The following is a 12,789-nucleotide window of genomic DNA, read 5'->3' as shown; positions in this document are numbered from 1 at the left end:
CGTTGGTTACAAGTTTTAAAAATCTGGTCAGTATTTTCACTGAAATTGAGTTTGCTGTCAATATATGTGCCTACGTATTTAAAAGTGTCTACTACCTCCACTATTTGTCCACCAATTGTAATGGACTGCACAGGTTCCTTTTCATGAATGACAAGTTATTTTGTTTTTGTCAACAAACCTGTGTTTGTTAATTTCACCTACCCTCCCTTCTCTCTCTCTCTCTCTCTCTCTCTCACACACACACACACACACACACACACCCACCCCCCAAAAAGAGAACAAAAAATCATTAAAAAAAAGTACGTAATTTATTCTAATTGTTGTTATTGCTATTTACGAGCTGCGTTCGCTTCCCGCGTTCGCGCGTCTTACTTGTTATGATGGATGAAGATGAATTAACATTCTCTTTCAAACTGTCACACACTTGTGAGTTGTTGTGACTGAGCAGTTTTCTCTTCCTGACAACCAAGACTACTTCACTCAACTTCTTCCATGAGGTGTAAAGTTACATTATAAGTTGTTTAATTATTATTTCACTCTTTCTTGTCCTTGACATGAAACAAATTTGAGAACCAAGTTCCAATGTATTCTATTCTCCTCCGAAAGCCTGGTGGTGACGCGGGGTTAATTCTATCCTGTTGTGTGTGCTCTGTCACAGCCTGCCACTAGTGCGCATGTGCAGTTCCTTGCTAGGGAAGAAAGGAAAGATGTCGCTTACGAGGTGAGTAGTGTGGCGAGGCTCGTGCTGTGGTGCCATTTATTTACATTTGACCACGTCGATTCCGTCAAAATCATATGTCCTAACTCAAGAAAATAGCCTTTTCGTGATAGCCAATGACATAACTTGCGTTTCACAAGGACACTCGTGCGATGTTTAGCTAAGCTAACGCTAACCCGGCGGCGCTAACGTGCTAACTAGTTAGCATAGGCTAACTTGCCATAAAGTACAGTTGTTGTGAACGGTTGGGGTTTTTATAGACATGCTTATTTCCCAGGGACATATTTTGATTAACTGTTAGCTAGTTGCTGACTTATGTGTGTCAAAACGGTCACATTGAACGATATTAAGCTTGTGATTGAACGTTTCAGTGGCTAAAGTCGGCTAACTTTAGGCCTTAATACCAAATGCTCTAGTCTAATGTTTGCGTGTTTGTGTGCGTGTCCACTACAGCTTCTTACCGGCTCCGACCCAGCTGTCACAGGACCAGTTGGAGGCAGAGGAGAGACTTCGGGCCCAGAAGTCCTATTCCAATGCCCTGGTTTCATCCCGCAAAGAACCTCCACCATACTTGCACAGGAAGGGATGGATACCTCGCGCACTCGAGGTAAACTCTGTTTATTCGCGAGACTTTACAGGCCAAGAAATGTATTTTATTAATCCGTGGAGACAATGTTGGTGAACATGATTAAAAACATTTAATCTCACCCCGTGTCCCGTGATGGCTTGGAATATAAGTTTTCTTTGCACAACATTCCACAGGTGGGCGAAGAAACCCTTTCAACTACAGCACAACTTTACTTACAAAGTGCAAGATCAGAGAAAATGGCACACAACCTAGTCAACGAATCTAGCATCTATCTAAACAGCATTCTGTCCAATTAAAATGTTTCTGTGACTGAATAACATCAGCAGTAACTGAATCACTGACTGTGAATGTTAATTCTGAATGTATAGTAGAATGCTTTTTAAATTCATTCTACATTCAGTTGAATACCCTCCAAGGTCCCCACAAGAAGTGGGAGATTTTCTGCATTTCTACTTCTACTATATTGTTTTATTGTATTTATGTATTTGTCCAATTTTATTATTTCTTAACACAATCTGTGCTTTCCTTGAGATCTCTCGTGGTCATCTGGGCCATCCACGAGAAACACAAGATTTGATTGAAAAAAATTATACGGCTAACATCCATAGGTCTCTCATTGACAAATGTAGAAACGGCATACATGATAATCCGCGGTACACGTGCACGGGGTTATTAGTCTTATTTATGCCATCGTCCGTCCCTTCTCTATGCTTGCACTACAAAAACAACACTACATCACTTACGGTGCGGGCGGAAGTGACCCGTCTTCTATGCTTATTTCGCGGATTTTGTTGGCACTGGTGCCACGCTCTGCCCTGGACAGTATTGGACAGTATTGTGTTAATGTTTGTTTTTCTTCTCAGTCTCGCATGCTTTATTTTATTTATCCTCCTGAGTTGTATCTTTATTTTAAACCTATTCTGTGAAGCAGCATATTGAACTGCACTTCATGTATGAAATGTGCTATATAAATATATTGATTTCTTTAACCCCCCCCATCTCTCTGTTGTTCATAGGACTTTGGCGATGGAGGAGCCTTCCCAGAGATCCACGTGGCCCAGTTCCCCCAGGAGATGGGCAGGAAGAAAAAGACGTCGAATGCCCTGGCGGTGCAGGTGGATGCAGAGGGAAAAATCAAATATGATGCTATCGCTAGACAAGGACAGGGCAAAGAAAAGGTATGTTGACGAAACGGTGCTGGTACAGATGTTGCTAGTACATGTTTGAATATTGGTTACACTACTCCACAACATAAATGTAGACCAACCATATGCATTTATCCATATACCCATCAATAAGTTGTCTCTAACGGATGCATTAACTAGCCCTGTCACAATTACTTGAGGTCATCGTAATTTCCATATTTTCCAAAAATATATAAAAAGTAGACCAAAAAGCTCCATTTTGATCTTGTAGATTGGCTATTTCCACTATTGATGAAACGTTTTAAAGTTATTTGTCATATCTGCCCAGCCTCTTGTTTACAATGCCTAAAAGCCAAACAGAATTGTAATTTGTATTCATAATATTCCAATGTAGAACGACATGTACACAATGAAGTCTTAATTGCAATTACTTTAGAGTCAATTCATCACCAAGAGAAATTAACCCATTCCAAGCCAAGGAACGACAGGTTACGTTTTAAGCACTATAACCCCCTGTGCCAGGATGTAATTTTGCATCTTTAAAAAAATACAATAGAAACTCTAGCCACTGGTCTGCGTTTCTATTGTAGTGTACTGGCATGGATTGTGGCTGTTTTTCCAAAAAAGGCTAAAGTTACAAAAGTTTTCATAGCGTAATGTCACTGTCTTTTTTTTCTCTCGTTTGCTCAATCTGTGTCATCTCACTGTCTCACACACACAAGATGACGCAGAGAGTGAGAGAGACGTGTGAGCAGTGTGATAAAAATGTACCGCCAAGCCGGTTAGCTGTGAACTAAAACTACCGATGGAGATTCTGCACAAAAATTATCCACAAATCATACTGCCTTGAACAGGCATTGTAAAATGGGAAGTCACTTTCATTTTGTGTTTATTCTGTTTCTCTCTGCAGGTGATCTTCAGCAAGTACACAGACCTGCTTCCCAAGGAAGTCCTAAACGATGAAGCCCCAGAGCTGCAGAGGCCTGATGAGGACTCTGTTAAAGATGTGAGTTTAGATTTTTGTCCACGTTTTGAACTTTGGATAGGAGAGGGCAATAACAAAATCTTTCAAATTGGCACTGGCCTAGGCTACATTTGCTCAGTCTCTTAACCCATTTAAGCCTGATGTTGAAAAAGAAAAAAAACGTTCACTCTGAAAGAATATATATTCAAAGATTTGTGCCGCATTTTTACGAATTTTCAAAAATAGCAGACCTACAAGCTCGTAGCACGCCACTAGGTGGCGCGCTATGAGCTTGTAGATCTGCTATTTTTCAATAGCTAAATTATAACATAATGCTTAGTTAAAACACCAAAAGGGGTTCCCGTACAGAATGGATTAATTATTCTAATGCTACTATCCAGCTATGTGTTAATGCCAGATTGGAGTATAATTAATTTGTATGTTTTTGAACCCGATATGTTTTTTGCCTGGAATTTAAAGATTTGTCCTCCCTTGGTTATTTAGCTGACAGAGAAGACACGCCTTGCCCTGGAAAAGCAGGTGTCTCAGAAGATTGCTGCGGCCATGCCAGTGAGGGCCGCAGATAAACAGGCTCCTGCACAATACATCAGGTAGATACGTCTGCTCCCAATCAAATGGCAACGGCCATCTTTATTATAGTTTGGGGACGATAGTATTCGTACTGTCACATGGTTATCAAGCAATGACGGTTCTGAACTCTTCCTCTTAATACATTTCCATGCTATAAATTAACGCCTAATGCATGAGTTTAAATGAAACGTGCACAAGTTTCAATTCAATAAAGCAATGAAATGCCACATGCTATGGTATTTTGATTAAAATAAAAACCTTACTGTTAAGTGACGTACCTTAAAACGTACATCTTTAACAAAGCCATAAGCTGACTTTCCTTTGAGGAATAAGCCACTGTTTCTACTTCACCTAAATGCACACACAGTTGCTAGGTGTGTGTTTATTAATAAGCCTCATGTTCCAGTGCACTATATGTTGTCAGCAGTTCTATCCTTTACCTGAACCTACTTTAATATGAATGGAAAATCTTTTTCTCTGAGAAAGAGGAAAAAAAACAAAACGGCAGCAAACATCTAAATGAGTAATGAACACTGAATAGTTGAGTTGAGTTTACAGTTATGTTCTCTTAATGTATTTTCTTCCCTTCCTCAGATACACTCCTTCCCAGCAAGGAGTGGCATTTAACTCTGGGGCCAAGCAGAGAGTCATCCGCATGGTGGAGATGCAGAAGGACCCGATGGAGCCTCCACGCTTCAAGTTCGTAAATATATCCCAGTCGCGCAATATCTAAACATAACCTTATCCGTGACACGCGATGAGCAATGAATGGGGGCCATTATGAACGTATTCATATTTAATCATTTCAGAACAGTGAAGAATTGTATACTTCTTTACACGGCCCATGCAATATTATATTGTCATTGACAAGAATGATGTATTAAAAAAGTGTCGCTCAACAGTCAACACTACATTTCAACAATGTTTATGAAGTATCCTATCATTTCAAATATTGTTCATCTTTGATCGTTAATCAAAAATGATGTTTTTATAATTTAAACAATGAACCATTGTCAAGTCCTACATAATTATTCCATAATTGACTAAATCAATTAGTCTGATTAACCAATAAAGCTGTATTTTATACTTTGCCATACAACAGTGTTGTACAAAGAAGCTATAGGGTTACAAAACTTACAACACTTCGCAAGCTTGTAGATTTGGGGCTTTATGCATGTGGTAATTTTAATCTAAAAGAATGCCACCTTCACACACACGACACATTACCCTTCCTTTGGAGTAGAGGTGGAAAAAACATCAATATCCATCCATGGTACTTTGCAGTGTAACCAGCCGAGCATGGCAGTTTTGCGTTAAGAAGTTTTCCCCGGGGTCCTCCTCAGGATATTGTGACTAGAGCTGGGATGCTTTGATCTTTGAATAATTACCAGATCTTTGAATAACACACAATGAATAATACTTGTATACCGTATGTATATATTAAATATGCCAGCTTCATGACACTGCTGCTTTTATAGCTTTTGTTGTGTGCCGTTTTCCAGCTTGGAATTGTAATCAACCAAGCTAATTGAAATAACAATATTTCATATGTGACGCACCTCTTTGTTCCAGTGAGATTGATTGTGACGAGGCACAATCTCACACTTTGCTATCAAATTCACCATATTGTAACATTGTTTCGAAAGGCAATTTAATTTGTGTGTTTGCGTGCGTTGCAGAATCAACAAGAAAATTCCCCGTGGACCACCATCCCCCCCTGCCCCCGTCATGCACTCACCAAGCAGAAAGGTACAAGTCCCTATTTTTTACTTTCTTTAAACGTTATAGCTCCTTTTTTAATTTACCCTTCATTCTTATTCAAACATGAAGAGAACCTGAGATTATTACAAGAGGTTTAGTTACCTAACGCATTTGATGGATAGAATATATAAAGTCTGCATTAATAATGAAGGTTCTGGCCTGCATCAACCATAAAACGGAACATTCTGCACCTCTAACAACTGTCCTATCTCAAAATGCCTCAAATATTTAAAAAAAAATATATATATATATATATGTGTGTGTGACTGTGTGTGTGTGTTGCCTGCATCCGCCAGTAGCCAGTGAAGTCTGACTTCTCCATCTGTTGTTTCAGATGACGGTCAAAGAACAGCAGGAGTGGAAGATTCCCCCTTGTATCTCCAACTGGAAGAACGCTAAGGTACAGCGACACTGCAGCCTGACTCCCTGCCCTCCTGGGGCAAGGGAGGGAATCAATCACTGCACACTGTCTAGTTGTAAAGGGCAACGCTCATCGACTTTCAGTACTATAACTAAACTTTAGTTTGTGCGTGTGTGTGTGTTTTAGGGGCACGTGTTGATTTTTAATAGTGTCGCAAATGGGGGGGGGGGAGGGTTCTGCTCAATGTGCCAAAAGTGACTTTATTTTGATTAATGAATTGATGTGCTACTTTCCTCACCGTCTTATTTAAATGTTTAAACTCTGGTTTCCTTGCAGGGTTACACCATCCCTCTTGACAAACGGTTGGCCGCAGATGGCCGGGGTCTTCAAACAGTTCACATTAATGAGAACTTTGCCAAGCTGGCCGAGGCATTGTACATCGCCGACAGAAAGGTATGACCCCTGTGGATTTCGTAACATTGTGTCTTAAATCTCTTAATAGTGATTTTCGTGCTTTCGTGACACTTTACTTTCAAAATGATCTTAGAATTCAGCAATGATTATGAATCACTACATTCCTGTCAAACTGCTGGCTGTAATTGATAGAAGTTGTATACAATAACTGTATAACAGAAATAGAATTTCAAGTTGAAAGTGGCTAGTGAAGTCTACCTCTGACTCTTGTGTCTTTGTTGTGTTGTTTGCGTAGGCCAGAGAAGCAGTGGAGATGCGTGCCCAGGTTGAGAAGAAGATGGCACAGAAAGAGAAGGAAAAGAAGGAGGAGAAACTGAGGGAGCTGGCTCAGATGGCCCGAGACCGCAGGGCGGGCATCAAAGGTCATGGGGACAAAGGTCAGTCCAAATCATATGTTGGTCTATTTCTTTCCCTTTTTTTCTTTTTCAAATTTGGGCCTTGCAGACTGAGCAACACTTTCTCTCTCGCCTCATTCTCTCTCCATCTTCCCAACGCTTTCTCCACCGACGCCCACTGGGTGTGTACCTTCCTCCGTCACGCACTCTTTATCTCTCCCTCCCTCTCTGTGTGCATTGCTCACCCGTTACATAATGTTCTCCTACCGCGCCTTCACTCCGCTTGTCGTCGTCCTCTCAGCAGGTGGCGAGGAGGGTGAGGCCAGGGAGCGCGACGAGATCCGCCATGACAGAAGGAAAGAGCGGCAGCATGACAGGAACATCGCCAAAGCCGCCCCCGATAAGAGGTAACGGACACGCATTTCAAACACCCCGCATATGAAACACAGACGGACCCGTCGCTGCTGAATCATTCATGGCCGCCAGCCAAACAAACGCAGCTGGACCCGGAACACCACTCAGCCGTGAGGCCCTTGTCTAAAATGATCCCTGGATCGTGTGTGTATGAGTGTGCAAGTTTGTCTAGTTGATGCAATGTGGACTCCACGGAGGGAGGGAGGGAGGGAGGGGGGGCACCAAAACGCATAATCATCATAATCAGAGTTTTATCTGTTGTAGGAAGGAGACCTCATTACCTCATGGCCTCCCACTTAACCTTGGAATATCAGTTTGTTCAAGGACGATTTGTTAGGATTTTAATCACTTTGTGAGACCACAGGGTGTAAATTTGCACAGCTTTGGAAAAATGCAGAAATTACTCTGTGAACCATTTGCTAAAATCTGCTGGCAGTTATTTTTCCATTCTCGTGTGCGCTACAGGATTCCCCATAGTCGTTTTCTTTGTCTCCACACGTAACTCTTTTCATCTTGATAATGATCCTGGTTCATACTGCCGAACACAATCCCTTTTATCTAGAACTGCAGGCATGTTCTCTCTCTGTGTGTGTGTGTGTGTGTGTGTGTGTGGTGTACACAAACAGGTACTGTAGATGTTTGTGCACGCAGCCACTCGCACGCGCATGTTTTACATTTGTGTTCTCATTTGTCCTTTCCCAGGTCAAGGCTGCAGAGGGACCAGGACAGGGACATCAGTGAGCAGATTGCCCTTGGAATGCCCAACCCACGGACATCCAGCGAGGCCCAGTACGACCAGAGACTGTTCAACCAGAGCAAGGTCAGAACACGCATGCAGTCACACATGCACTGGTACCACAGTGCAATTCAAACTGCAGTTAAAATGCTAACCAAGTAGTGCAGATATGAGCTACGGGTTATGAGATGTCTTTAGTTGTACCCTCAATGTTGGAGTAGCAGGTTTGTGACTAGATAGCCTGGACCATCTGAAAATTGAACGAGACGATGATCAACTAGCAATCGCTATTAAAATGCCCTTGAGCACAAAAAACTTTGGGAATTGGACTACGGATTTCTTTTTGCCCTTGAGCAGGACCTAACTGCCCCAGTAGTGGAGGACTGTGGGATGTACCAGATGTCTCCCAGGTGTGACTGTTGGAGCTGTGAAGTAGGGCGTTGCAGTGAAAGAGTAGCGCTCGGTCGACTTTTCCCTGGATGAATAAAATCTAATAACTTGACACTTTCCTCTCCAGGGCATGGACAGTGGTTTTGCTGGCGGCGAGGATGAGACGTACAACGTGTATGACCAGCCATTCCGTGGCGGCAGAGACATGGCCCAGAACATCTACCGGCCCAGCAGGAATGTGGACAAAGATGCGTACGCAGATGACTTCGACACACTCATGCACAACAACACAAGGTATCATAATCATGGATTTTTCATTTATCAGGAACGTGAGTGTTGTTTCTTTGGATCGGTGCGACCTTATCCAAGTTGCTCTAAACCTTCTTGTTCATGTTGGCTGTTGTTACTGAAGCGGAAAAAATATATAAACTTATTTTTTAGGTTTGGTTTCGTTTCTAGACAACCAGGCAAGAGTGCACACGATGATGGCTCAGCATGAGCTCTGGTCCTCCAGGGCTATGTAGCCACACTCTACTGACCGAGCATAGCTTGCCCCTTATGTTTAGCTGTCAAGTTTGACATTGCGGGGCTGCATGCGGTCTGCGTGGCCACATGCCCACACGTGAACATCACTTCGTACTATTCTCGGAGGTGTTAACTCGTCCGTTCCAGGGAATACGTTAACCTTTTGAATCTGTCACTCTTTGAGGTCTTCTTTGTGTTCTCTAGCCTCTTAACCATTCTGCTGACCCAGAAGCAGGCAGATTAGCTTGCGACTTCTGGCTTCTGGCTTTATTTTAATTTTTTGTTTGTCCCTTAACCCATTCAGATCTATGGTGGATTATACAAATCTATTCCCAAACGTATACATGTCAAGGACCCCCAGAAGCAAGCATTTGAGTTAAAGATGTTTGCTTTAAAAAATTGATTTATTCAACGATGATTTGCACGATCTTTCCAAATGAACAGATCTGCAAACTCATAGCTTGGCACGAAGTGATGCGCTATGTATGAGCTTGTATATCTGCTATATATGAATAGCCAACGTATAAGATAAGCGTGCGCATTGCGCAACCCTCCACAGTTTCAGTAGTTCTTCTAACATAATTTCCCTATTCAAATATTATGAAGGAGCCGCACTCCTACGTTAACCAAGTTGTGTGTGTGTACCATGTTGTCACTTGGATGTATCATTGCGTCCAAGAATCGACATTGACAGACATTGACAAAATCCAGATGACATGTCATCACATTGTTTTTCCTCTTTTCTTGTCCCCCCAGGTTTGTTCCTGACAGGGAGTTCTCAGGAGCTGACCCCAGCCAGCGACGGGAGGGGCCTGTGGCCTTTGAGGAGGATCCCTTCGGGCTGGATAAGTTCTTGGAAGAGGCTAAGCAGCACGGAGGCTCCAAGAGGCCCTCCACCAGCGGCCGCTCCAAGGACGATTACCATGACAAGAAGCGCAGGAAGGAGTGATGTAGGAATGGCAGGCGACGAGGTCCAAGAGAGTGGATGTACGTCTTGTTGGCGCACAGTGAGAGGGGTGTTGTCGTCGTGTGGGAGTCTCTTTTTAGCAATATGTTTGTATATACAGCATGCATGCATAGCCTTTTTTTTCTGTTTAGAGAAACGTTTCATGTTTTTGTTTCACCCTTTTCTGCTTTTTTTTTCCTGCTCCATTTTGTTCAAAATGTGGACTTGCGATACAAAGATGAGTGGAGATAAAATGAAATGAGAGATATGTGTGAAAGAGTAATCTGCTTCCATCTGAAAGACCACCTTATTATGTTTTTGTTTTTCTGTACAATTTAACCGTAATGCTGTTTCAGATGCGGGTAGTGCTATTTGGCCCTATACCCTGGAAATGTAGAGAGATATTTCATGTTTGTTTTTTAATGTCAAAGGAAATTAGGAGAGATCGTGTTTTTGCCCCCTTCACAATGTCCTGTTGCTAATGAGCCAACAGTGTTTATTTATTGTGTATGCAAGCAATATTGATCTCTGTATAGCAACACATTCTGTAACTTTCCCATTTGATCGTGACCAGGTTTGTTCAGGATACAACCATAATTTTGCAGTTGGTATAAGACGCCAACCAGCTCTATATTTCTTGTACAGTACTATCAAAAGAAATAAATTTCATATAGTGTGAGAAGGAATGAACTGTTTGTATTTCCTGCGTCAAGCGTTGATTATTCATCCAAGGGATCATGTTGGATTTTGAGTTAAATGTATATTTTCCGCAATCTAATTTGGCCCACTAGTAGCCACTACATGAGTGCTGCTGTAAGTTTGAGAACTCCTCAATGATCAGTCCATTAGTTCTGTAATTTGTTATATTTTGCGGAACAGTATTTTTTTTCACCCCCATTTTAGTCATTCCATCCTGAGTAATGTGTTCCATTTACATAGATGATTAAATACCTAAAGTGTATTCAGAGAAGCCATCAATTTATTACCAAGCCTAGAATACTGACATCTCCAGGAGAAACACCCTGAGATGTATGTAATGATTAGAACCAAACTGATGGCAGTAATTACAATTAACATGATGTATGCATTCTGACAAAGTGACAATGTTAGTTTCCTGATCTCCAAAACTAATCAACATGGCATTACACAGTCCAGCAGACTTGCACATCTGTGACTGTGCATAATGCCATCTCTCACTCCTGCCCAAAGAAAGTGGGTCCATATGTCCCCATGATTTGTTTGAACATTGTTTCTTATGGCTCTCCATGTTGAGCAAAATCATACTTTGTGTTGCTCACCAAAAATAAAATAAAAAGTGTAGTAAATGTGTAACCAGTGGTTCTCAACCTATGGGTCGGGATCCCAAGGTGGTGTCCCCAGATGACTCAATTTAAGGACTTTTAATACATACAGTCAGACATATTTTATTGCTGGAGTATACCTATGTTGAATTCAGAGTTTTTAGTTGGCAAAGGCTTTGAACACAACCCTCTAAAATAAAAACCGGTACCCGTGTTGGCCTCTATCGACATACTGGTGCAACTGACAGGTCTGAAATGGAGGCCACCAAAATGATAATATAAGAATGGGAGCGCCGAGAGGATACTTGAGTCTTGCTACAAAGCAAACAAAGGTTTGCCTATCTTGCTACCGTATCTTGTTCTATTTGCCCAAATTAACCCTTCTGTAAAACTATTCAAACAATATGTATCTAGGCCAAAATTACTGCAGTTTTTTTATAATTTAAAAAAGTGTCAGTTGATTGTACATTAGAATCCTTTATATTTAATCCATGAATACTTTTTGATATATTTTTTTATAATCAAGCTATTATTGCCTTCAATTAAATATTCATTCATAGATAAGTCAATCATGCTACTAGGGCTGAATTTTTTGTTGTGTGCAATAGATTAGTTACTTGTACTGTCATTTAAAAAGTGAGAATCACTTGGACTAGATTCAGAATTTTCTGAATCTAGGTAACCAATATATTGAATTGCCTGATGTATGGTGCAATTAAATTCAACTTACAGATAGTCGGTTGGCCTTTGGAATTCTAAGTTCCAATTTTATTACCTTAGAGCAGCGGTCCCTAAACTTTTTGGCCGTGCAACCCGTTACCTCCTGTCTCGTATTTGGCAGGTTCTTTTAATATGATTATGGCAAATAATCACGGAATGTCACTGCACTGAAACATGCAGCTGCTGTATACATCTCTTTACAACAGTGTTTACCAGATTTAGCAGTTTGTGTTAAATAAAACCACCATTAGCCTTTTCATGTCACGCACCACAAGGGGTGCACCGTGCACGCACCAGTTTGGGAACCCCTGCCTTAGAGCACACCTCTCAACATTCTTGATGGCACTAATGTTTTCCAATTTTCCATAAAAGGAAACATTGATTTAAAAAATATATATAAATAGTATAACAAAAATGTTAATTTCACAAAGTCATTTATTTACAATAAGTCTACAATTGTATATAAACAGTATAACAGATAACTAAATAAATGCAAAAATAATTTCACACAACAATATTAACAATAAATGTACTTAAATATTTACAAAATATCAACATAATTATGTACAAACTCGCACTGGGGCAGAGCAGGCAGGGCATCAAGGCCAATGTCTGAGAGAGAGCAAGTGCTGCGTCTCATTGCAAATGAGTTGCACTCGCTGCTTCTGAGAGGGTCTTGTGTTTTAGGGTGGAGGAAATACGATTCTGAGTCTGATTCTCTCGAAATAACCGTTCCTCCTCCGGACTCTCTCATGGGTCTCTTTCAAAATCTTGTACCTGGAAAAAAAGGGAGAAAAAAAAAGAAAATGGTAAATGGGT

At 41.1% G+C, this 12,789-nt stretch overlaps 1 protein-coding gene across 1 annotated transcript; it reads left to right on the top strand.

The window, feature by feature from the left end:
* Positions 1–679: 679 nt before the first annotated feature.
* Positions 680–10,635, top strand: snw1 (SNW domain containing 1). The gene is made up of 14 exons (XM_080790369.1): positions 680–721; positions 1,172–1,325; positions 2,324–2,485; positions 3,363–3,458; positions 3,921–4,027; positions 4,602–4,706; positions 5,687–5,756; positions 6,103–6,168; positions 6,466–6,582; positions 6,839–6,980; positions 7,240–7,345; positions 8,055–8,172; positions 8,606–8,772; positions 9,760–10,635. The coding sequence occupies exons 1-14, from the start codon at positions 708–710 to the stop codon at positions 9,950–9,952; spliced, it is 1,617 nt and encodes a 538-aa protein (XP_080646495.1). The 5' UTR covers positions 680–707; the 3' UTR covers positions 9,953–10,635.
* The last annotated feature ends 2,154 nt before the right edge of the window (positions 10,636–12,789 follow it).

The sequence above is a fragment of the Protomyctophum bolini genome, assembly GCF_963924005.1.
Source record: "Protomyctophum bolini genome assembly, chromosome: 19".
Taxonomy (NCBI): domain Eukaryota; kingdom Metazoa; phylum Chordata; class Actinopteri; order Myctophiformes; family Myctophidae; genus Protomyctophum; species Protomyctophum bolini.
Note: the sequence above shows the minus strand (reverse complement) of the source record. Positions and strands in the feature narration are given on the sequence as shown.